This window comes from Cupressus sempervirens, chromosome 8 (assembly GCF_028749045.1).
Source record: "Cupressus sempervirens isolate cs-2001-9-10 chromosome 8, ASM2874904v1, whole genome shotgun sequence".
NCBI classification, from domain to species: domain Eukaryota; kingdom Viridiplantae; phylum Streptophyta; class Pinopsida; order Cupressales; family Cupressaceae; genus Cupressus; species Cupressus sempervirens.
In genome coordinates, this window is record NC_143125.1 from 780,159,194 (window position 1) to 780,186,610 (window position 27,417).

The 27,417-nt window shown below is 36.2% G+C and overlaps 1 protein-coding gene across 2 annotated transcripts in view; it reads left to right on the forward strand.

Moving 5' to 3' along the window:
- Positions 1–26,587, forward strand: part of SETH2 (UDP-Glycosyltransferase superfamily protein) — a 45,906-nt gene extending 19,319 nt beyond the window's left edge. Inside the window, exons 3-8 of one of the 2 annotated variants that reach the window (XM_089795304.1) lie at positions 90–244; positions 2,038–2,128; positions 2,307–2,423; positions 20,030–20,133; positions 20,271–20,361; positions 25,859–26,587. In XM_089795304.1, the coding sequence (XP_089651430.1) occupies positions 90–244; positions 2,038–2,128; positions 2,307–2,423; positions 20,030–20,133; positions 20,271–20,361; positions 25,859–25,933 (633 nt within the window). In that variant the 3' untranslated portion in view covers positions 25,934–26,587. The remainder of the gene's footprint in view (positions 1–89; positions 245–2,037; positions 2,129–2,306; positions 2,424–20,029; positions 20,134–20,270; positions 20,362–25,858) is intronic. The other variant, XM_089795305.1, reaches the window with a different exon arrangement.
- The last annotated feature ends 830 nt before the right edge of the window (positions 26,588–27,417 follow it).

Here is a 27,417-nt window from a genome sequence, read left to right on the forward strand (position 1 = left end):
GTACACATAATTTTGTATCACAAACCTTACCATAAAATTCAAGGTAATCACCAATCACTTATAGAGTACTTGAAATGATGTCACTAAAGGTACGTTTCATTGTTGGGGGAGATGGACCCAAGAGGATACGGTTGGAGGAGATGAGAGAGAAATATTCTCTTCAGGAAAGAGTTGAGATGTTAGGGGCTGTTCCACATGCACAAGTGCAGTCAGTTCTTGTTCGTGGTCACATATTTTTGAACAGGTAAATTCTCTATTCAAGTCTTTATTTTATCGCTATACTTTATTTGTGGGGACCAACATATGTGCAAATGTTACAAGTGAGTAATGAAAACACACAATAAGATTTATTCTAGCACAGCTTGTTTAGGGATTCAAGCTTTCTGCTGTGATACATTATGAGGATCTTAGGCTCCTGACTCTTTTCATCCAGGGGCTGATTCAACACAAAGGAATCCTTCTTAACGAGTGATTACTCATGGGCACTAATTGTCTCACCTAATTCTTGTTCAACCTTTAAGATGCACTAGTTTTAATGTTCTCACCCAATTATTTCTGCATTTATCCTACAATTAGTTATTTAGGTGTAAGACAGCAGCTTCTCAACAATGATCATTATTCTTACTAAGTATTTGAATTCTTACCTTCTCTTCTCTCTGTATCTGGGGATTTAATTTTTTGTAACGTATTTTTTGCACTATTTGCAGATATTGTGATTCTATCATATATTATGGTTACGCATACACCATCATTCTTACTAGATTTACACCAGTTTGACCTAACAATTGTTTATAGACTTTGGGCAAAAGCACATGGGGCGTATCATGCATGCTGTAATGTCCATGATATCTTCTGGGCTGAAAGCATCAAGAATGCTAGCTCTAATTAAAAAATAGAAAATTATTATTAATAATAGTTAATGGCTCATAAGCATCAAAGGGAAACTAATACTACAACAATGCACAAGACAATCGAACAAATTTTCGTAATGGTAAACCTTGGGTTTCTTCTGGTCTGAAGTCTTATGGGGAGAAGAACCCTAGTTATAAGGTTAACCAAAAATCTTTGGACCATATTTTAAACTGCCACGAGTTGGTTGGGACTCTTTTAGCTGTCTTGCTGTGCGTGTAGTTTCTTGTTGCTATTCTGTTTGGCTAGGTTTCTGTTTAGCTGATCCCGTTGCTTTTCTTTTGTGGAAGATGTCTGCTGTCCTAGTGTGCTGAATACTTTATTTTTCTTAATGTAAAAGGCTTTGGGCCCTCTAAGAACCCTACTTACCTTAATTAAAACAATCAAACAAATTGATCTTGGCCTCATCCTAGTGCCAAGAAACATGGATAAAACAGTGGACATATTCATGGGAACAACTATTATTACTATTTAAGAGGCTATACTAACTATCCAGATGGCATGCATGAATGATTCTCTTGATATAGAAGTTGGAAAGGTGAAGATTGATTATTGCATTCCTTGATGGAGATAAAAGATCAAAAGCAACAAGTTAAACCTAATTTGTGGTATGTTTGAGGATAAATGTATAATTCTAATAACGACTTTTGGATGTCTAATCATAATGTTTTTGAATCAAATGCTCCTATGAATCAAACTAATAGCGAGACATAAGTCATCAAGGAGAAAATAATAGACTTGCAATGTCAGAATCAAAACACTACACAGTGGTACCCAGAAACATGACATTATGCACAGCTGTATTACATTATCATACAGTTACATGTCTTCCATTCTTTGCAGGCTTTTGATTGCGTTTAAACTGTTTCATAACAATTATACAAAACCTGATTTTATTGTTTCCATTTACATTTCTTCTCTTTTTTGTGTTCTTCAGATGTAAAGGTTAGTCTTTGTTTGTAATCATATACTAATGCTTAAATTGTTCTTCATTGCAATGCTAATAGTTACTTTTCAGATTGTATCTTATGTGCTTAGATTGAGAAGAAACCTTGAATGGTTATATGACCATAGTGGCTTTTCATACCTACTTGTGTATTTTTGTTGGCTAATCTTGTTGCATTGCAGCTCTCTCACAGAGGCATTCTGCATTGCAATATTAGAGGCAGCTAGTTGTGGCTTGTTAACTGTGAGTACACGAGTTGGAGGGGTCCCAGAGGCATGTATTTGGTTCTGTTTTCTTTATTTCAAAGACATTTGTTTTTACTAGTTGATTGTCAAGGTTAACTGCATTGAGTGCCTCAATCAATTGAAATATAGGTATTAGATAATTGCAACTGAAATGTCCTCCTTTTAATGGTCCATTTAGATTTATGAACTGTTGCTGCTGGTTGCAGGTTCTGCCTCCTGACATGATTGTACTTGCAGAACCAGTACCTGGAGATATGGTATCTGCCATTGGAACAGCAATAAAATATCTTCCCAAGATTGATCCTCATGCCATGCATGCTAGAGTATGTAGCTATTCTTTTAAAAGTCCAATTGTATTTTCTAATGTGTTTGGGGATTACAATTCTTTAAATGATATGCTATATTGTTATATATTTTACTTTTTTGGTGTTTGCAATATTGCATAATTTTCTAGACAAGGCATGAACTTTGAATGAAGCTATGTCTTAGACATATTTCTAATTTATTTGTGATACTGTTGGTAAACATTTTGTTCCTCTTGCTAACTTGGCTTTACCTTGACTCTCAATGCCCAAAATATGAGGAAACAATCTGCCTACAGCAGATTGGATTAGAGCACCTAATATGTCACTAATCCCTGAATTTTAAGGGTACAGCTCCCCTCTACAAAGATATGCAGTGAACTGTGTTTTTAGTAGGTAAAAAGGGGGATGCTCTTAACCTGAGAGCAATAGAGGTAAACCAGGATGCTTATAACTAAAAACACCCCCGGCAGAGATAGATTTGGGAAACCTATAACATTCAATGGAATGGATATCACAAGCTACCTTAAAGTCCTCATACTATTCCTAGTCCAATCTAAATACAGATTAGTCCTACTGAAATGCAATCTAGGGAGAGAGCAGAGATGCACATGAAAGATGAAATACATGAAAGATGAAATAGAATCCACCTTGACTGATAACCCTTTACCAAAATGGAATTTGAGAAGGAATTAACGGCTCCAAATGCATTTGTCCTACAATCACATAGAAACTACTCTGAAATGCAAGGTTAGCTCAGCTGAAGGAGACAATGAAAGGAACCTAGGCATGCTAGTCCTAAATGACATTAAAATATCACATTACCTAACTGCAAACATCATACAAATCCTTCATTCCATCTAATTCTTCTATTCTCACTCAAAATCTGGAAATGTAGGGGGAAAAGTTGGACGGAATTGCTGATCCTTTATTGATTGAAATGAAATTACATATATGGTCCCCCTTTGTGTTCTTGGCCATTTACAGTCATTATTACATAGAAGACTAACAGTCTTCAGTTACATTCAATTATTGCATAGAAGACTAACAGTCTTCAGTTACATTCAATTATTGCATTACCACTACACTGGAATATCAATAGTTATCCATTACGTATCAGAGGAGAAGAAGAGACACAACAAAAGGGATAAGAATAGAGAAGGTCAACTGTTACATTATCACTGAGAAACATGCAGAAAACCCTAAGATTCTTCCTTTTGGCATTGATGGATTCTTCTGTACATGTGTTCATTCTCTATTAATCCTCCAATCAATGCTCTAGTTCACTCTGCAATTGAAAAGATTCAAACTCATCAATGAAACATTGGTTCTGCCTTTGAAAACTTCTTTTGCCTTCGACTAACCCTTGACTTTAAATATGAGTCGTTGATCTTGCAATAGAGGGTTGCGATTAGATCTTCATCTTTTAACAGGGCCTTATATTACTTTTCCTTAATACTCCTTTGTTGGGTGCTTAGTGGGCCATGGACACGTGGCATTATTCCAGAGAATTTCTCCAAAACTTTTTATCTTTCAACATTTAGGCCCAAAACACGACTAGGGCCATTCGATCCTTGTTGATCGAACGGTGCGTAACTGTACTTGGATGGGCCCATTCTTTATGAACAAATGAGATCAACGGCTGCCTGCCATTATAGATGTGATGTCAAGTATGCAACATGTCTTCCTTTGGGAGACTTTGTGAATACAAGACGACTGTTGCCTAAAATTGGCCTGAAATTCATTCGAAGTCGTTGATCTAATCTCCGTTCGACGGTTAGGAATGATTCTTCGACAAATTGACTTTTCAACCCTTATCATGGCTAATAAGACTGCGCGATCACCGTTGATCTGAATGCATTGACGAACCGGAATCATTTGGCTCCATCTGCATGATGACTGCATGAATTCTTTGCTTAATATGACTTGTTCTTCAACACCATGGCTCGGTGTCTTCATGAAACTCTTCCTTTGAATGTGACCTATTGTAGAACCTTCACCTTGGCATTCTTTATGGGTTAGATCATCAATATCTAGAGCTCTTTTATAGCTTTCTTCTCATCTTGAACACTTTGAGACATGCCCACCCATCCTACAATCACCTAGCTGACTAGATAACATTTGATCACTCAACTATTCACATGGTGAGCATAGAGAGAGGGTAGATGAGAAGAAAGCCATCCTAGAGGGCATACTAAACTGACTTGAAACATATTGCATTAAATTATCACTTAGTTTAAAAGCTCAAAATAGGGTAACCTAAAGTATACCAACAGATACAATTGCAACAAAATCAAATATGTGGGTAGATCACAGGGTTTAAAAGAAAATGAGCAGAGCCATCGAAGGACTAGTAGAATTTGAAACATAGCAAAAACAAAGTTTAAAGTATCATTAAACTATAATAATATAAAGCTTTAGGACAGGGATATTTTGGTTTCAAAGTTTCTTCCAGAATATTCATTGCAATTGTCTGCAAATCTGGACATTGATCAGATATTGCCTTGATCAATGTAGCTAATTGATCTATAATTGAATCTTCTTCATTATATGGCGTGTCTGGAACTAGCTCTGCCAAGACATTTCTGGCTTGCTTTAAGACTTTGGCTTTCTTCTTCTTAAGTCTTGCCTTGTCTCTTATTGCTTTCCTGTTCACCTTTTCTGAGTATTAAAACAGCGCTTTGGGCTTTAACTTGGAAATATCTACTGGTGTAGGAATTTCTTCCTCCTTTCCTAAATCTTCTTATTCTATAAGTAGTTGCACCAGTTCGTGCCTTTTCTGTGTACTTTGCTCTATACTCATCTTTCTATTCACATGACATTCTTCTTCAGCTTTCTCCTGTCTCTCTACTTGCTGACTTTTTGCAAACTTTTCGTCTTTATTCTCGAGTAACAATGCTTCTTCTTGTGCCTTAGGTGATTCCTGTTGACTAGTTATGTCAACAACTACTACTTCAGATTCACTGGTTGGTGGAATCTCCATGCTTTGTCTTTCTATGTCCTGGACTTGTTCAGAGACATCATAATAACATCACCAATTATTTGCTTAAATGTATAACCCACTTGAATTGGTGTGGACTGATCTTTTCTCCCTTCCTCATTCTTCAGAATCTTCTTCCACATGTCAACTGTTTCATCATGTAAACTTTGTACATATTCAACAATTATCTTTGTTACTATGTTCTTTATTCCAAATTCTTTCTCCTGAGCTTCATACAATGCTTTAGCATCTTCTGGGCTAAACTCAGGTTGTGCCTCTAATAGAGCTTTTTCTATCATCTCTTTGTCCATCTATAGGGCAAATGATCATCTTGCATCAATCATTTGTTGCAACTAATCAGCAATAATTGAATGCAATTCCAGGGGTGTCTTGCTGAACTTATGAAGATGTTTTACAACTGCGTCTTCGATCTTTTTCTTGTTTTCATCACATCAAAGGTATACTTTCGCTTCCGTATCTGACTTTATTCTTTCAACTTCTTCCTTTTCATCTTGTCTTTTGTTATGTTTCTTCTTTCTGGAGATCTCTTTTGTGGCTTGACTTCTTCTTCTTACGGGTTTAGTCTTTTGTTTCCTTTGTCACTGATTGAGTCTGCTTGACCTTGACTCTCCTGTATTTGGAAGGTATGTTGGCTGATGGGTCTTCAATCACCACAGTGACTGTTCCTGATGTACCTGTTTCTTCACCACCAATTTGACTTGGTATTCTCCTTGTCTTCATCTCTATCATCAATGTCTTCAACTCCTTTTGGGTACCTGCAAGAGCTTCATTGAATAACCAAATATATATGCTTTCTTGTCTATCGGTTTGGACAACAATTCATCAGCATGCTTTCTGACATTATCATCATCAATCTCATAGCCCATAGGTGGAAGCAAATGGATTATGTGGCCTACAACCTGCACAATACAATGGTCTTTATCAACTAGAAAGCAAATATCATTCTTATATTTATCTACAATATTAGTAGGGTTTCTTTCTCGTTTATGCATGTTAGATTGAAAATATCTATAGTAATCCCACATTACAGTATTGTAATTCTCATTGATCGATCCTTTGACCATATAACTTGACCTCTACCTGGAAGATAATTTTGGATGTAAAAGAAAATACATACCAGTAAAGCTCCATACTTCAATAATTGTTTCTTGTCCCTCTTTAGCCTTTTAATATTCTCTAGTAGTTGAGTTTTGATCATCTCACAAAGATCATACACCACATCTTTTGCTATCTAGTAGGTTGCATGGACAACACTACTTGGAATACTGTTTGTCTTGCTTGACAGGTATACTCTATACCCTATCACCATTGAAGCAAAACGAATCTCTTTGTCTTGTATCTCTTCAATTGTCATGGCTATTCCATCATATTTGGATTTGGTTAGGTTAGTAGCCAAATTGGTTGCTACTTGTCTTAGGGTGTATTCTTGGCCCTGTGCTCGAAACCCAGTTACTCTATGGATTATAGTTCTTGATATCTTGTGTGGTTTGTCCAATCACATGCATTGATTGTGCACTCTGCTCAACACATATTGAATTTAATATGGGTGAAATTCAGTAGGAATATCTACCATGTAAACTAAACCCTTGGTTAAAAGATGTTTGTGTTCATCTTTCGATACTCCATCTTCACACAATCCTTTGTACTACACCTTGTGGAACAGTAAACAATGCACTAAACATGTCTACGTTGACCTTCTTGATTGGTTGGGGCTTGTATTTTGTTCGTGATTCCTCTGCATTGCTGATTAGGACAAGTGTCCCAACATCTTGTGCCATTTTCTCAACTGGAACAATGTATAGAATTAACAATAAACTGAATTGGTTTTTTTTGGGATAGACCAGTTAGGGCTCATTAAAACATGATATCAAATCCTTGCACAAATTTCAATTTGATCTTATCAGTTTCGCTTGATAATGCTCAAAATAGCTCACAAATTCACAGATGAATGTAAAGGTGCGAAATGGAATGACTTGCCTCTATTTATCGCTTTGAAATAGATGTTGTGGTCAGCAACGGTTTAAATAGTACCTTTACCAATGGTCAAAATAGTGTCTTATCACTAGTTAACGAATACTCCTCGGTTAGTGCTTTACTGATGGTTATGACTGATAACAACTAGATATGTGAAACTTTTAAGAGTGGTCATCGCAGAGTTATTCCCTTCTCTCAAAATCTTCATTGAAATCATCATGATGAATTCTTACATAATAATATGCAAATCCTTCTTACCACTCTTTACTAGAGGGGATTGATGACTGATTTTTTCTCCTAGAGGATGGTGTTTTTATTTCTGATGACATGGCCTGCTCCTCTCTCTTCTTTCTTTACCCAAGTCTTCTTCATCTGATTTCTGATCTCAGCAAGACTTGGATTTTTTATTTTTCTTTCATGGGATCAGTTTAGAGATTGGTTCCTGTGTTTGCAATCTTTGGCAATGTGACCAATTTTGTTGCAATGGAAACAAAATATTGGAAGACAATTTCTAGCATTCCCTCTTTGTGCCCTAAATCTGCAATTCTCAATAAAATGTCCAAACTTATCACACACAAAGCATGCGGGATTGAACTATCGCTTTCTTTTGTTAATGTTCACCGGTTGAACAGGTGATAATAATAGGAGCTTTCACCTTAGACCTACATTCCTCAGCTTTGTGTCCATGTTTGTTGCCAGTATAATAATAGCCATTGAAACTACTATTGTTTGGTATATCATTTGGTCTAGATCTACACTCAAATGCAAAATGACCATATTTATGACAATTGTAGCAATGTCCTTCAAATGAAGTGGACTTTTACTTTTGCACATATTTTTGGATATGACCAATCTTTCCACAATTAACAAGGAGGTTTGTTAGACCTCTTACTTGGTTTGTTTGTGGCTTCCTTCTGGTTGTTCTATTGCTTCTTGGATTCACCTTTGGAGGACTTTGATCATGAAATTCACCTTTGGATGACTCATTGATAATGAATGTTTCTTTGTTTGTGTAACCAAGATTGGTTGTATCATTGTGTCTCTTTTGGTTCTTAACTGATCATCAAGCTTTTGCATGTTGTCAATGTATTGCTTAAGCTTTGCACTTGCATCTTTCTCAGTTTGCAGATCTTTCTAAAAATTTTTATTCTCTTCTTTCAACCTTTGATTCTCAATCACAATCTGTTGGTTTTCCACCTTATTTGCATGAAGGTGTTCATGCATGATATCGTTCGCTTGGAATATACTGAAAATTTGCTTATTCTTTTCCCTCAATGTATTCTTAGCAGTTCTTCTTGCATCTTCAGCAAATTTCCTAGCTTGCTCAACTGCCTTTTTTCCTTCAAGATCTTCACACATACTGACTGATTGGCTTTCAATTTCTCTTTTCAAGTTTTCCACCTTGTCTTTGAACTTATTCTTTTCCATCAATTCTGCTATTGCTTCTTCAGACTCCTTCAGACAGTTGATCAATGTAATCCTGCCTTTCATTCAGCCTGCCAGTGAGTTCTCTTCTCATAGCTATGGATTTTCTTAGCTTTTCTTACAACCCTTGAATCATTTGGTGAACACTTTCAAGTTGCTTCTCCTACTTGTAACTTTTCATGATTGTGGATCTTTCCCTCAAATTGTTAGGCTTATTATCAAGAGGACCAGAGCTCTGATACCAACTATTGGGATTCTCGAGTACTTGGGGGCAGGGTGAATCAATACGAACAGCTATTTAAAACTTCTACCACCGATCTGCTAACTTGAAATATAAACTTCCAAATAGTAAAACATATAACTGATGGTGACGAATAAAAGCTAATAAATTAAACCACCACACAATTAACACAATGATTTTGGTATCATGGAAACCCTTGTTAGAGGGTGAGAACCATGGTGGGGATGATACCCACAAGCTCAATAATACAGTAAATGAGTTGCCCTGTTAGGAGCATACAATTACCCTTTCTGACAATTCATCCTATTAAGAGTGATTTGTACCTTGTTGGACGTACAAAGTTACAAACAAATCTGCTAGGATCTATCTCTTTAAAAAATTTGAACTATTTTAAGAGCTCATCGGATTAAGGGATTTAATGTTATAATTATTAGGGAACAACTAAATCACTGATCTGGATATGACTCTTGCCTGTTAGATCCAATTAGCTCTCTGCTCTTGTGCAACTATTCTCTGCTCTGTGTCTTGATCACAATCCTCATACACTTCACAATTCACTATGTTCTCTCATCAACATCTACTATGTTATGAACCTTCCTTTTCAACTTATTAGGTTAGACATAACTTTTTGCCTCTTAATCTTGACCATTTGTTCAAATCTTAATCTTCATGCTCAACCTCCTTAAGCATTTGGCATTTCTCTATGTGTTATTGTGATTTTTTCTGATTGCATCAGCCTTCAACTGGACTTCCCTATCAATTACTTAGAATAATATCCAATAGGATTGCACATTCTGTACCTTTCATTGATTTTGAATCTTTCAACTTTCCTCGAGTGTTCATCCCTTGCTTAACATCTGGAATAATTCAAACTATTTACACCAGTCAACTAATTATGTTGTGTCCATAAATATGCAATGGGATAATCACTTGGGGTCTGTGTGTGATCTCATCTCTTGATTCTTCTCCTGCCTCGATTGATGTGAAGGTGCATTGTAATTGTTAGTTGCTTTATTGTAGTCACCAATCATAGGCTTATTCACTGATCATTAAACCTTCACTGATCATGTTCCTATTTTAACTTTTATTCCTTTACCGATCATACTAGTTGTCCATAGATGCCATTTTTCCATCAATGACAACCATATGTCATCATTATGCTTTACCACTCTTCCATCATGATGTTCCATCATGGTCCATCATAATGCTGACAATGCTCTTCCCACCTCATGAAGGAAGATATAACTATATCTAAGCACAAGCTCCAAGAAGGGCATCAACAAAGATAAGAAGAAAATCAAATCAAAAGGTAAGCAATAATACTTGGTGTGAATTATATATTCATTGTGGAATGCATTGTAACTGTTAGTTGCTCTATTGTAGTCACTGATCATAGGCTCATTCACTGATCATTAAACCTTCACTGATCATGTTCCTATTCTGACTTTTATCCCTTTACCGATCATATTAGTTGTCAATAGTTGCCATGTTGCCATCAATAACAACCATATATCATCATTATGCTTTGCCACTCTTCCATCATAATGTTCCATCATAATGCTGACAATGTTCTTCCCACCTCATGGAGGAAGATATAAATATACCTAAGCACAAGCTCCAAGAAGGGCATCAACAAAGATAAGAAGAAAATCAAAACAAAAGGAAAGCAATAATACTTAGTGTGAATTATATATATTCATTGCAGAATGGATTCCCCTGCATAATGGAACACTTGAACTGAAAGTCTAAATTGCAAGATGAAATCTGAGTCGCCAATTCAAAAAAGATAATTTCAAAGCCAAGGAGAGGGAAATTTGATTTGTTATGAACCAAACTTGGTGTGCAATGTCGTTTGAACAAGAGTCTGATATAGGTCGAGAATCTGATCTCTCTTAGTCTTTGAATTTAGAGGCCTTTGGAGAAATTTTGAACCCCCATTAAGGAAGAAATCTGGAGAATAGATACCACCCTTTGACACACCCCTTGGTTGCTATAAATGATAGGTTGTGGTGAGAGTTTAAAACAAAGCAATACCAAATCAACAAAAAAAATTGCTTGAGTGCAGAACAGCCTTGAGAGTGGGCGAAAAGTGGAATTGACGTTGGAGTTGAGTTTGATGATTATCAAGGTGATCAAAATCTCGCTGAAAAGTGGAGAGGTTAAGGTCTGAAGACATAAGAAATCTTCCAATAACAAACTGAAAATGTGAATTACCCCTTGGTTGCTATAAATGATAGGTTGTGGTGAGAGTTTAAAACAAAGCAATACCAAATCAACAAAAAAAATTGCTTGAGTGCAGAACAGACTTGAGAACGGGTGAAAATTGGAATTGATGTTGGAGTTGAGTTTGATGGTTATCAAGGTGATCAAAATCGCTGAAAAGTGGAGAGGTTAAGGTCTGAAGACATAAGAAATCTTCCAATAACAAACTGAAAATGTGAATTATAGCAGACTTGAGAAAACTCAGATTTGTTTCAAGTTTTCAATCAGTTATGGGTTTGAAGCCAATTACCCAATGGTAAAATTATAGAATCAAGTGGTTTTGGGTGTGCTGAAGTGAGAAATCAGGTGTTTCAAACTCAGAATTGAAAATGTGAATCCAAAGATCAGGCATTGAAAGTTATTTGAAGTAATCGGGGCCACCGGTCTTGAATTTGAGCCATCCATTGTACATGAAGTTTCTATATAAGACTTGCTCAAACTATTTATATAGAGGAAATTTGGAGAAATTGTTGCTAAAATGTTGCTAAAGTAATTGCAGATTCATTGTTGATTTCATGGTGAATTACTTGTGTTATTTTGGAGTGTTGAATAGCTTCCTACTTCTCACTTAGAATAGGAATTTCTTATCTTAAGTAGAAGTTGTTTAAGTAGTTGAATGGAAGATATTATTGTTGATTAATGGTGAAACCTAATGCAGGAGCATCTTGTGTGTAAGGGCAATCTTGCATCACCCAAAATTGTTTCTGATTTGTCTTTCATTAAGGGCTATCTTAGTGTTATTTCTAGAAGCTTACTATTTTTAGTAAGTTGATTCTTTGAGCTCAGAATGTTTTGATTTCTGGTAATGACCCTCCTCAAATCTGCCCTCAAAAATGCTGATGAAAGCTCAAGGAATTTCATCAAACAATTCACACGCAAGGGACGTATGACTGATATAGTATTTCAGCTAGCTTCAAATGACTTTTTTAACAATTTGCATCAATGAAAATCTTGTGCTAGAAGACTACAATGGACTACACAATGACCTAACATGAGTGTGCTACTAATTTTGACAATATTCAGTGCATATATATGATCTAAGCATGAGAAATGAACACCTACAACCAACTGGCATTTTTACAAACAGTTGGTATGCAAACTAACTAGTTGATAAATAATAATATTAAATTGCTTAAATGACACCAGCAATTATTAATATTCTTAATTGCAATGAAAATTACAATGCTCATGAAATATGGCCAAGACTTTGGCATTTACATGGATTACAAAATGATAATGCTGGTATAATGCACACTTACAGCTGAAAGCTTATAACACCCTAAAAAACAATACTAACAAAAGAACCTGGTTGTAGATGGTTGTAGTAATTTCCTTCTATGCTGCCCCTTCTGCTTTGCTTTTTTCGAACTGCTTTTTCAGCTTGCTTTTTCGTACCCGCTTTTTTCAGCTTGCTTTTTCGGTTCCGCTTTTCCGGATTGCTACTATGTTGAATCTCAAGACCATATCTTTCAATGGCATCAAGATTTCCAGCTTGAAGGGATTTTGTCCTCCAAACTATTGAGACATAATCTCCAGAAAATTTTCCAATTTCTTTGATATTTCCAAGCATGCTTAAAAGAAGCTCTTCCATTTCTTTTATAGTGTTCTCACAAGGGCTCCATCCTTCGTTTTCTCAATGTGGGATAAAACATCACTCCTTTTATGTAACTTATGCCTCCAATGTGTTATAAAATAAAGGGCACTCTTTTAAAAATAAATATTTCTCACAAACTATAGTCTATGCATTAATAAAGTTAAATATTTAAATTTAACTTTATAAAATAGCTTTATCAATGCATAACAAATCTTATCAATGATAAACAAGTCTTCTTGTTGATTTTAAACAATTACCATCGACATACCGCTGCCACTGGATGTTCGACCATGTCCAAGATGACTTACTATAAATATTAAGTATGCCCAAAGTTGCCTCAGAACCCATTAGAAAGACCTGCAACTGAAAAGCCCCTTTAATGTCCTAGTTAGCCTACGGGACTGTGGGAAAATAGGCTAACGACAACATCATGCTATGAATGCTAAAAAGGGGATATTACAGTCCGCCCTTCCCAAAATTGCTTGTCCCCAAGCAATGGTCGAACAACAACCCAATCAATCCACCTGGATCCCAAATGTAGTCATGAACTATATTGCTGTTAGTCAACATAGGCTCCGGCAACAACCTCTAAAAATTAACCAAGAGGAATCCATAATCAAATTGGCGAATACAACTCACCCAAACTCCAAAGTCAGGAACCCATGAGAAACAAGCTCTCGAAATATCAGAACCCAGGTAGAGTAGATAACCCAAACTGCCAACATAGTAAATACCAAATCCCACTAGCCTATGTGGAATGTACAATACAATTCTGCAACAACGATGAATACTCCCGCATGAAACTACACCAAATACAGAGAATCCACACACTGCACACCTACTGCAATTATTACAACTCTGCAGATCATCGGTCATTGTCTCATAACCATGACACCCATGCACTGCTGATGGTGAATAGTCATTACACGGTAGATAACAAAAACGAGAGCCCAGACCAAACCTGTCTGCCATCAACTCCTCAACACATGGATCAAAAGCAAATCGATGAACATATCCTACAGTATAATGCCGGTAAAAAGAATCAATCCCAGTCAAAGACTCATCCTGCAGACATGATACAACCAACTGTAACTGCTCATCAGCTAAGTCAGAGGATGATATAATCAAGAGTGCAGAATCAACAACATCACTAGTCTTTGTGCCCTTCAAGTCAAACATACCACAATGCTCAGCTGCAGCACCTAACTCAGCCGAACCTACCTCCAGTGGAAACGGACCAAATATGCCAATACTAGTGTCGTGGATAGATATATCCTCATCTCCATTGCCTCTATCAACCTCGACCATGGACATCCCCGAATCACCAGACACCATGGTCCGTGATTGTACAGATCTGGTAAAGACTGAAGTCTTTGTAACTCCATGGTCGCCTTAGCTAAATGAAACTGTGACTCCTTGAAAGCCAATTGTGTACTCTCAAGAAACTCAGAAGTCACCTTGAGCTGCTGAGTAAGCTCACTCACCTCATCTTCCTTGACCAATAACGCGTCATATGCTGTACTGCTCCACTCCATAAGATAATCTCTGTCCACTACCAACTGCATAAAATTCTGTCTCAGAATCCGGATAGCCTCCCATAAAGAGTGGATCTGTGTCAAGGAAAGATAACTGCCTCCCTGCTCATCACTAGTAGGAGAACCCCATCCATAAATTGCTAACAATTGACGAACAACATCAAAATGCTTGCAAGCAATAGAAATGTCTTGCTCGCCAACTCTCAGCTGACTAGACACATGATTGTGCCGACTGGTCGAACTCCTATACTCTATCCCTGGTACACTGTCCAAAGGAATAACCTCAGAATAGCTATCATCTGTAATACTCAGATCCTGGGATTCTCCTGTAAACTTTGTCATCTCTGAGAAATCATCAACATGTGACCTAATTGTAAAAGAAAACTGAGTCCCTGCTATACACGCTAACTCCCGAATTGAGCTCACCTCAAGACAAAGCTCATCCACATGTCTCTCAGAATCTTGGAGAGCCAACTGAATACACACCAAGGAATTCCGAGTATCCTCCAGCTCATGAGAAAGCCGGTCAACCTCCTCCTCCTTCTTCAATGCATCTAAATAGATCCCTGCAAGATTAAGGAGATGATCGCGATCTGAAAGTAGGTGTATGTAACTTACCTTCATTGCCTCCATGCCTTCCTTGATCTGTTGTAAGTTGTCACAAGAAGAACCTGTTGTGACTCCTTTCTGTCTCTCCTGCAGCTGAATCATCCAAATGTGATTCTCAATCAATCCATGTATCTTGTCATGATGAGATAAAGACGTGACAATATTCTTGTCCCTTGTCTTCAGCTGGCTTGGCAAACCAAGTAAAGAGCTACTAGCCTCTATCTCATGTGAAGAAGCATCCAACTGTGCCTGATACTCATTTTCTGCAAAGTCCTGAATGCTCACTTTCTGATCAACTGTACTATCCTCAAACATGACAGTATCCTCAACTGCTGTAACTTCATCCAACCCAACGGTACTGGAATCACTATCTGTGTCAATCGCACAATCCAGTGTGCCTGTGATATCATCTTCTGGCTCAACCTGCACAATGTCTGTAACCCCTTCTACCTGTGAAGATGATGCAGATAAACCATTACCTAAAGATGTGCTAATGTCTCCCTGTATCGAATCAGCATGTCTGTTAAACTCCTCATACAAGTTTCTGCCTTTCATAGGGAAGGTACGATCCTTAGGCCTATCAAAACGTTCAATCAGTCTCTCCGTAAACTCCACATATGAGGTAATGTGTGCATGACCCATAGTGACCATACCATGATGCCACCACTCGTGTGCTAACACATCTAGGTGAATTGCTGCATACTTAATAGCTTCTTCCTCAGGCATAGGGTTCATTTGAAAGTATGTGTCAAGCCTTTGAACCCAAGCTCTTGCTGTAGACTCCTCCGAGCCATCATAATATGATAACTGAAGTTTCCCTACTTTCTTCCGTAGCTCATAGCTCTGGTTCTTGTCATGTCCACGTGGCATATGTTTCATCCGCACATCCATATACTCCCTAAAAGTAATTGCAGCAGTAAAATCTGGACCTCCGGCTTCCCAATCTCTTCTCAACTGGTCCTGTATATCAGTGATCTAGGGCTCTAGTATGGGCTGCTCTGGGGCTCTAGGAGGAAATGTTGGAACCATGGGCCTTGAACTCACTGTCCTAATTTGCTGGGGTGCATGACCGAAATTGTTCCCAACTTGTTCACCTCTATTATGCGTCCCAACCTGATTATTACCACTCTGGTTATTACCATTCTGATTATTTCCTCCACCCACATTAGCATTCAACCCCATTTGACGAGCCATCATCTACATCATAACCTCCAATCTCTGACCCTGTTCCTGTGCTCTCTGCTCTGCTGATCGCTGTCCCTGTGCTAAGGTGTCTAATAACTGTAAGAATCTTTCCTTTCCCTGATTTGAACCGGCATTCCCGCCTCCGCCTAATCCTGTATTCTTGTCATCTCGATCACCCATATGGTTGTCTTGATCAAAGAATATCTCCTCTGTGTCTGTATGGCTGGATTCAATGTCCACCTGCACAGATGTACTAGACTGTTTGCTTTGCAAGTCTGAAATCCTATTTTGTCTTGCTCTGGTATCGCGGAAATTATAAGGCCCCTGTCGCATGCTCAAACATAAATGCTTTGATTTTAGTGTTTTGACATTTCGTCAAACACTTTCCCCTATATCTGGCTGTTCCAAATTCCCTATAAGACCTCCACAGGATGGCAGGACTTATAGCTCTGATACCACTGTAATGACCCTCTTCAAATCTGCCCTAAAAAATGCTGATGAAAGCTCAAGGAATTTCATCAAACAATTCACATGCAAGGGACGTATGACTTATATAGTATTTCAGCTAGCTTCAAATGACTTTTTTTACAATTTGCATCAATGAAAATCTTGTGCTAGAAGACTACAATGGACTACACAATGACCTAACATGAGTGTGCTACTAATTTTGACAATATTCAGTGCATATATATGATCTAAACATGAGAAATGAACACCTACAACCAACTGGCATTTTTACAAACAGTTGGTATGCAAACTAACTAGCTGATAAATAATGATATTAAATTGCTTAAATGACACTAGCAACTATTATTTTCTTAATTGCAATGAAAATTACAATGCTCATGAAATATGGCCAAGACTTTGGCATTTACATGGATTACAAAATGATAATGTTGGTATAATGCACACTTACAGCTGAAAGCTTATAACACCCTAAAAAACAATACTAACAAAAGAACTTGGTTGTAGATGGCTGTAATAATTTCCTTCTATGCTGCCCCTTCTGCTTTGCTTTTTTCGAACTGCTTTTTCGGCCTGCTTTTTCATACCTGCTTTTTCGGCCTGCTTTTTCATACCCGCTTTTTCAGCCTGCTTTTTCGGTTCTGCTTTTTTTGGACAGCTTTTTCGTACCCGCTTTTTTAGCCTGCTTTTTTGGTTCCGCTTTTTCGGACTGCTACTATGTTGAATCTCAAGACCATATCTTTCAATGGCGTCAAGATTTCCAGCTTGAAGGGATTTCGTCCTCCAAACTATTGAGACATAATCTCCAGAATATTTTTCAATTTCTTTGATATTTCCAAGCATGCTTAAAAGAAGCTCTTCCATTTCTTTTATAGTGTTCTCACAAGGGCTCCATCATTCGTTTTCTCAATGTGGGATAAAACATCACTCATTTTATGTAACTTATGCCTCCAATGTGTTATAAAATAAAGGGGACTCTTTTAATTTAAATATTTCCCACAAATTATAGTCTATGCATTAATAAAGTTAAATATTTAAATTTAACTTTATAAAATAGCTTTATCAATGCATAACAAATCTTATCAATGATAAACAAGTCTTCTTGTCGATTTTAAACAATTACTATTGACATACCGCTGCCACTGGATGTTCGATCATGTCGAAGATGACTTACTATAAATAGTAAGTATGCCCAAAGTTGCCTCAGAACCCATCAGAAAGACCTGCAACTGAAACTATCTAGGCCAAATGGCCTCTAAGCCCCTTTAATATCCTGGTTAGCCTACGTGACTGTGGGAAAATAGGCTAATGACAACATCATTCTATGAATGCTAAAAAGGGGACATTACATTTCTTCTGTGGAGGTTCATTTTAGATATATCATCTTTCTAGTAAAGTTTTGCTGCAATATCAAGTCTACTTGTGAAGTTATTGAATTTTTTTTGGTATTGGTAGCAGGGTATAAAAACTTTGAACTCAGCTTTGAAGGCTTTAGAGGCTCCAAAAGGGGTCAAACCATGGCAAACTAGAGCTTGCACAAGTAAAGGGTTGTAGATTAGTTCACAACATTTGCAAAATCAGGTCATAATAGACAATCAAAGCAACTGGCGATGAGTTATGGTCCTTGAAATTCACACCATTTGAAATGGACGAAGATAAATTTCCTTCAAAATTTATCTTGAGCTCTGAAAGTTGATGGGCCCTACTCTAATGTAACAAACTATGAATTAATAATATTTTAGGGTTGGTTGGCTTTAGGGTCTAGGGTTAAAATCAAGGTTGCATGGGTACTCGTATCCACACCCCTGGTACTCGTACCCACGTACCCAAGTACTGGGTACACGTATCCTAAGTATTGGGTACTCGGTGGAGAGCATCATAGCTAAGAACGTTGATTAGGATTTCTGATTATTTTTTCGTTTTTTTGTTTGCGTATCAGCTTGTTGTTTATCAAGCTTAATTCAATACCTAATCAGTTTGAAACTTTGATACAATACTGATTAACAAAAAGCTTTATCACTGTTCAAGTCAGAAGTTTATCATTTGCAATATGTCATTGTCATATGATTTATGATCTTCTTGTTCATGTTTAAAGTCTGCCTTCTCTGTTATGCATCTAAATAGTTATCATATATTATTATTACAAACATACAACAATCTGAAACTGAAAACAATACATTACATTAGCAAACTTTATCACTGTTCTTGTTTTAACAAAACTTTTCATGACTCATAATTTCAGATTTTCTATGAATATAAAAGTATAATTAAAAACTAAGTTTGATAACCAAGTACCCCCGTCCCCTATTATGAAAAATAGCTGTACCAGTATCGGTATTGGTACCCTAAGTACCCAAAGTACCCCTGTCCTTGTGCAACCTTGGTTAAAATCTCTAGAACCTTCTTGGGCGATGGAAAGTTGCCTATATAGAGAAGGCCCACATGGTTGTCTAGGATACTTCATGGAATGTTTATGGTGGATCTAGCTTATAGAATATTGTAAGGAAAATGCCCATGTGCCTACGCATGTATATTTCTAAAATTTTTAATTCCATACTTTTGAAGATAATAAGAAGCCAATTTTCTATTCTTGCAACTTCTTGTTATTTCTCTATATATGTTGTGTGTTTGTGTTATTAAGGGGATTACCCTTCATCAAAACCTCAAGTTCATACCTTTTGGTACTTGTTGATTGCAAGTAATAGTGCAAGGTTAGGCTGAATTCATTGCAAACACTTTCAATTGGGAATGCTCATTGGATTGCACTAGAATTGGGTTTTTGAATGAATGTTCGCAATTTGAAAATCAGCCATGCACCCTTAGAAGATTGCACCTTATCTTGTGTAGTAGTTTAAGTTGGTGAAGCAAGGATTGGTTTAGTTTCACCACATCATTGATTTAGATTCTTAAACCCAATCCATTTGCACTTTGTTTTATTAGAAATAGTTGAAGAGCTCAAATTGTCAAATCATTCACATTCAGAAAATGGATATCCCATTGAGTGGATAGCATTGAGTCCTTGAGTGGTTGCCAACAAATCACATCAAATTAAGTGAGTTTTATCCAACACAGAGTTGCCAATTTGCATACTTGGTATTTTTTATTTTGCATGTTGGAGTGGACACAAAATTCACATCAACATAGTGCTACTTTGTTTCAATTGAAATTGCAACCTGGAGAAAAATCTGGGTACTTATACTTTGGGGATATTACACTTGACAAATTGCTTTCTCAAAGTATTGAAAGATTAGACATGGATATTACTTTTATTTTACTCTTTGAATTTAGAATGCTTTTCGAAGTTATTGTTTTTGATGAATCTACAATCCCTTCCAGATGAAGGATTTATACAGTTGGAATGATGTTGCACGGAGGACAGTTGTGGTCTATGATCGTGCTCTGGTTTCTAGCCCTACAAATCTGCTAGAGCGCCTTTTGCGGTAATTGTTAGTGATTTATGTATTTTTTAATATTAGAGCAAACATTATGGTTTTTTAATGCTATGCTCTTACATAATTCAATAAATGAGCAAAATAGTAGGAGTATATTTTATCTGATAGTTTGTCGCTCGTTTTAGGTATTATGAATGTGGTGCTTGGGCTGGGAAACTATTTTGCTTGGTAATGGTTCTGGATTTCATAGTATGGCACCTCATTGAATGGTGGCAGGTGACTGGTCACAATTTTATTTCTCAGTTTGTTCTCAGTTTTCAACTGTTTTGGGACTCTAGTTTTCAAATCTTATAACGATAGAATTTATAAACATATTTGGATGTTAAAAAGTATAATTCCTTCTTGAGAAGATTTGATGTGCTCTAATTCTCCAATACATAAGATTTAGTTAGTAATTGACCAAGAAACAAGGTTTAGTTTGATACTTTTTAAAGTTCTATCCTTTAGGTTGAATGATTTTGTTTACTAAAGAATAAATTAAACTAAGCATCTCGATGAATTTGTGTGTTTGCTCTCAGTTTTCAACTGTTTTGGGAGTCTAGTTTTCAAATCTAATGATGACGAATTTATAACCATGTCTCACCAGTCATCATTCTTTGGAAAATTCAAATAGGGACAGTGGCTTCACCTTAGGGCACTCATCAATCATCTATATTCAGATAATTTGAATAGGGACAATGACTTTTCCCATCTTGGGTGCTTATCATCCATATGCCTACAATTTGGTTCAAGCCAGGTTGGTAACATATTAAATTAGTTGTTTTTCAGTTGGGTCAGAGAGGGAGTATTCATTATTCATTTAATTTTTTCTTTTTGTTCTAAAACCTGGCTGACTCATTTGCTTGTAAATTGTTATATGTAGGCCTTTTATTTGTGATCCATGTTTATTCTTTGCGTAATGACAGCTGGCAGAGTGTGACCTGAATTGCTGTTCATGTTAACTGTTTATGCATGCATTTCCTTTGACATTCTTGTCTTTAAAAAGTGATGATTATTAGTCAGTTGTCTATAACACCTGTTACATCTGGCACCTTGAAGTAACTGCCCTTGTCCTTTTCTTTCGGCAAGTGATACTTTTGGTGGAAAAGTCAAAACAATTTGGAGACTATTTATGTTTCTTGCTTCTAAACATTTGTAAGGTTAGACGACATGCCTAAATTAATGAAAATAAATATTTGTGCTAGTGGTGCAATAAGAATTGACAAAGCTACAAATTGTTAAATCAAATAATTGCTCTTGTTTTTGCAGAATTTGGTTTTCATAATTTCACAAGGTATCTACAATGGGAAAATATATTTAATAATATTTTATGGTTTAGTTTCCTGAAGTTTGCCTTTGTTCCTTGACAATTATTGTTTTACGTTTTGTCATTTGGGTCATTCCTTTCAATAATAGCACTTCTTTTTCCAACAATCCCCTCGTTATAAATTATTTCCTTGTTGACAATCCTTTCATTGTGAGTCTGACCCCAGAAGCTAATGGTTCTCTCATTATCTAATTTTTTCTCACCATAATATATGGCCCCTAATCCTTCTCACTGCATCATCTGCTCAAAATCAATGCTTTTTGTCTACTTTTATCAGCCACATTGTTTTGTCTAATCTGTGTACCTTTTTGTTGTTGTTCCCATGTTAACACTAACTTTTAAGTTTAAAATCTTCTCCCTTGCTCAAGTCAAACACTATTACCTGACCTTCCTTTCTTGGAAATGGGTTGAACATTGATGATATGTTGTTATTTGTCCTCTTCACCTTAGATAATCTTTGATGTGAACCTATAAACAAAATAAATTCACATATTTCTTACTTGTAGACATTTTGCCATCTTTGTCTATGAACAACTTAAAGTGTTAGTTGTACAGTTTGTACATGCACCCTCGTGCACCCAAATCGAGTTCACACTTTGGTATGTTGTGGGCAAGCACAAAGTGCACTTAGAAAGCCTTGGGTATGCCTAGGTACACATAAGGTGTGCACCAAGGTATACCCAGGGCATACCCATAGGGTACTTGCGGGGACCCAAAAAATAAAGCTTGCACCTAGAGCACACCTAGGGAACACATAGGTGTACCTAGGACATACTCATAGGGTACTTGTGAAGGTCCAAAAATAAATTGGGAAAAACTTTAAAGAACCATTTCTCTATTTTTTAAATTGATACCCTAAATAGCCTATATGGGGTTCACATCCAAGGATACCTGGGTTGTACCCATAGGCTACTTGTGAGGGCCCACAAATTAGGTACAAAAATATTTATTACCATTTTTTATTCAAACCCTAAAATGGCCCATTCTAGGCCATTTTGCATTGAAAGGTAGGTCATTTTCTCCTTTTTGAAGGGCAGCTGGTTTTTTTGATATCATTCTTGTTGAATTAGGGAGCCTAGTGCCTAGATTAAGTGAAACATGTACCCAAAATTGAACTTCTCATAATCCATTGTCTCCGGATTCTGTTCTCCAGCTTCAAGATAATCTTTTCAGGGAATTACTTGGAAAGATTAATTTTAACATAGAGGCAAGCAAAGATTGTGTAGGTTTTGTCAACGTCTCATTTGTCAAATAGAAAGCTACCCTCAAGCTATTTGCCTTGAAAATTAATTTTAACATAGAGGCAAGCAAAGGTTGTGCACGTTTTGTCAGCATTCTCATATGTCAAATAGAAAGCTACCGCTCAAGCTATTTGCAATGAAAATCAATTTTCTGGTCCACTAGTATTATAGTGGCAAATAACAATAGTTCAATCCAAATTAGGGCAGTAGAGAAAACATCACTTTGAGGATCAAAAGTGAGAGAACATTGTCTGATGCGCAAAAATATCACTCCATGACCATAGGACAGTTCTCAAAATGAACTTTGTCTTACTTTGATATAGACTCCAAGCTAAAATGCCCATAGACATAAGGGTAAATAAAAATCTCATTCCGAGAGATCCACTCATGAAGATCTGATTATTTCAGCAGCTAGAACTTTGGAATTTACAAATAAGAGCATGTTGGGTCAGATATTCCTCATGCTCAGAAGCCTTTGAATCCATTACAATTTCTAGAATTTGTGCTCAAAACTTGGGGTAACAAATAGAGTCTTTGCTAACATTAACATCTTAAGAGCTGACTTTGGGAAATTTTAAGAGGACCTTTAAGTAGGAGCTCTGAGTATCATCCCTGTTTGAATAGATATCATAATCTCAGTCATGTTTAGGTGTAGTTGTGTAGCACTACAGGCTCAATAAACCTTCATACCCCTCGTAGTTTAGGACCATCCAAAGAAAAAGGGCTGATACAAGTAAAAGGAAGCAAGGTAGGTGGAAATGCTTCCTAAACAAATCTTAGAGTGGAGCAATTGCAACATTTAGATTTTTTACAATCACTAAATGGGGAATGGATATAAGACCATAAACAAATTTATACCACAACATAGGCCTGTACAGTCCAAAACATTCACCAACTACACTGCAAAGGTTACAATACAATCTACAATCTCAATACATGCTCTCCTAAGTATCCCCAACATACAACTTTGGATAAATTCAAGCAACATAACAATGCGCCCATGTTATGTTGCTTCCGAAGTACCCAATCAACATAGCTTAGAAAAAGTCCAAGCAACAAATCAACCATGTACAATCCTTCCAAAGTACCCAACTAATAGGCACATATTGAACCTCAAACCAAGAGTTCCAAACCCATTCACGAAATTTATGTGCCCAAAAGTGGCACCAAAATGGCACAATTTCCAATACACACATTGGCCTTGCTCTTCCAAGCTATTTCTAGAAGATGCTTTTATGTCACAACCTGTCATATGCAACTAGAGGACAATAAATGTTGAGGAGTGTTTGGATGGCTTTTGCATTGTTACATCTAGGAAATATTTATAAACTGATCTATCAATATTTTCTACCTGTAGTAATCTACGTTTTTGGAGGTCTTTGGAGTGTTTTGATCCTCCATAGTTTTTATAGAGGCATATCGCCTTTGGATAGGCCTCTCAGCAGCTATACTAAGATCTTCCAGAGATCTCTCACATTCATCCAAGAACTTCAATATGAGTTTAGGAGTTGGGACTCCACCAATTCGGGGTACCAAATATAAATACATTGGAAATGCAAGGTTGCAACACCTTTTCTGATCACCAAGAACCTTCATCACACTCCATGCACAAATCCTTGTCACCCAGCCTTCTCAACCTTGGAGTCTTTATTAGGATTTGCAGTGTTTCCATCAGGAGCAGTAAGTGATCCAAATGCCAACAAGCTCAAGAACTCAAAAAAGGGGATCTTCAAAATGCCATCAAAACTTCAATGCCTCTTCCAGCCCAGCTCTTGCCATTAAACTAAGCCTTTTGCCTCGTGGCACATTCCAATAAAGCACAAAAGCAATAAACTTCCTGAAATGATTGTCTATTGGAAGGAGATAATCCGCAGAATTTTGGGAGGTGAAATTCCAGATAAGGACTGCAAAATCTTTCCTAAAGGGAAATGCCAGAGGCAATTTTATGTCCTTTTAAAAATAATATCTTCTAAATTATTTTATATTTTAAATCTAGTAACTGAAATAGGACAGATTGTAAAAGATACAATCTAAATACAATATTTATATAATTATTCATTTTATAACAATTTAATATTATTAATTTATGATTATATCTGTATCATATTGTCTTCTAGATGTATTAAAGATATCTATGTACTGATTTATTTATAATTATATAATTAATACTATATAATCTTTTTTTTTGATAAAATGGTATCCCAATTGTGTAATTAGCCGTTATTGGAAAATTGGGTAGTGATACCCACTTGAACAACCAAATCTATTTTAAAAAAAATTACTTTGGGGAATTATATAATTTTACTTTGGAATATATTGAAGTCTATGAAAAGAGAACACATTATATGTTTATGACAAGCTTGCAATCTGATAAAATGACATTCCTTTTGTGTAACTAGCAATTAATGGAAGGTAGGGTATTAATACCTACTTAAATTACCAACTCTATTCCAAAAAATGTTTATTTCGAGAGCAATTATTAAATTTACATTGGATTATATTGAAGACTATGAAAAGAGCACACATTGTATGTTTATGAGAAGCTTGTAAGTAAAGTATGAGATTTATATCAATTTGGAAAATAAACAAAATGCAACATGATAGGTTGCTACGTCTAATGTTTAAAAAACAAAGACGAATTAGAGTCCTTTGATGCTTACTTATGGACAACTAAAACAAAATTCTGATCTTCTGCGGGATGCTTCCGATTGTCTGCTATTACACTTCCAAAAAAATTTCATTAATTGTTATAATAATAACTTAAAAACACAGCAGTAGATATTTTAATGGTGGTTCACAAGATGGTCTTAATATCCCATTGTGAAGGTTTCCGCCATTTTTTTCATTTTTACTTTATACAATCTCCTTCAAAGACACATCAATGCATTTAACAGCTGGATCTTTTTAGCCATGCTCTCTTTGTGAGAATCTAAACACTACCTGCTCTCAATACATCAAAATGTCATTCAAGTTTAAATAGAAGAGAATAACAAGGTGGAAAGGAGGTACACAAACATGACCATCGATGTGTGCAACACGGAGGATAGTATATGATACTTCTAGTTTCCCTTGTATATCCAGAGGAAGAAATTAAAACTTTTTTTTCTTCTTTAATGTGTTTGAGTACACTAATTTATTTCTTACTGAAATGTTTGTGTGTTTCCAGCCTGCAAAAGATATTGATTTGGTCCCTGATATGGCTGTGAGAGAGAAAGATTGCAGACAAGATGCATCAAGATAGCTGCACGAGATCATTTGAAAGGATTTGCAAACAATTTAATGCAATGAAGGTGGCCTTCCATGTTCTTTGACACAAGTGTTTTTAAGATTGTCTCTGTTTGCTTGATCGCGATGATTTCAGTATGAAAAGAGCTAGACGTGTATGGCGTAGGACAAGATTTTCTGGCTATACACAGCTTTGTAATAAGGTTTGTAATCAATGTGATGATAAAATGGTTGTTTTCCTGGCAGCCTCAAGTATAAATCATCATATTACTTCTTGGTATGGTTGGCAGCTGTCGTTTTCTGAGGGGCATTCCTTGTTTCTTTTTCTCCAATATGTTAAGAACCAATTCGTGCACCTCTACATTTTATTGTGTGTTCTACGTGTTGAAATGATTTGCAATTATACCAGTGATATTTTTCTAAATACCTCTGGTGGATGAGTTAGGATGAAGCAAATCTTTGCATTGTATACACAATTTGTACAATCTGTGAATATTGTAATATTTTTCGGAAACTAATGAAACTTAAATAGGATATATTCATTAAAAAAACTCTCTTTGATACCAAGAGTTTTGAGCCACGGCTCCTGGCAGCATTTGTGGTGCTCAAATCTCTAAACAGTGTTAGATTTTTAATTTTTAATTTGTAATTATTATCCTAGTTTTTGGCATAGGCCCTTGTGCCATTTGTGGTACTAATTTTTTTATATCCACAGGGTTACATTTTGATTTATCTGTTTGAAAATATTATTCTAGTTTCACGTAGATTGTTAGATGTCTAAGCACATTGCAAGCACTGGTAAGTATATAAAGCATTTTTTTATTTTATAGAAATCTTATAATTTTGTATGAAATATTACATTATCAATAGTTTAACTATATTTGATAGGAAACCAACTTTTCTTTATAAAAATCTTATGATTTTGTGTGAAATTATGTTTATGCTTTAGTTTTTATGATATTTGATCCCATTGTTTTCTTGAAGTCAGTTCAAGAGGACTTCATTAAATTTAACATCCAATATCACTATTGGGAAGGTTAATATTTTATTTTTCTTAGCAACAACTAAACTACAATTTTATACATGAACATAATTAACTTAAAGTTTGTGCAATATGAAAATTGCATGCTTATAATAATGGCAAGCAAATGGAGAATGTGGGTGGGAGGTCGACAATGAGCAATTGCCAAATTATCAACTTGCATAATGATTACTTTGTACAAAAGAAGGGAGGTTGTTAAGAGGGAGTTCTAGATAAAACATGCACAATACTTGGAGTTGTATCATCAAAAATGTCATTCCACAATTGGCCCCTCATTGAATGCCCAAGCTTTTTCACAACTACATTCCCATATCTTGTCCCTGCCTTAATAAGACTCCATTTAACCTATGCATCCTTGCAAAGAATTGAGCTCTTCAAATTAGCCAACAAATTGAAACCAACATAGTTATGCTTTTTCTATTGTATTCGTTTATTTTTCTAATCTTGACATAGCTGTT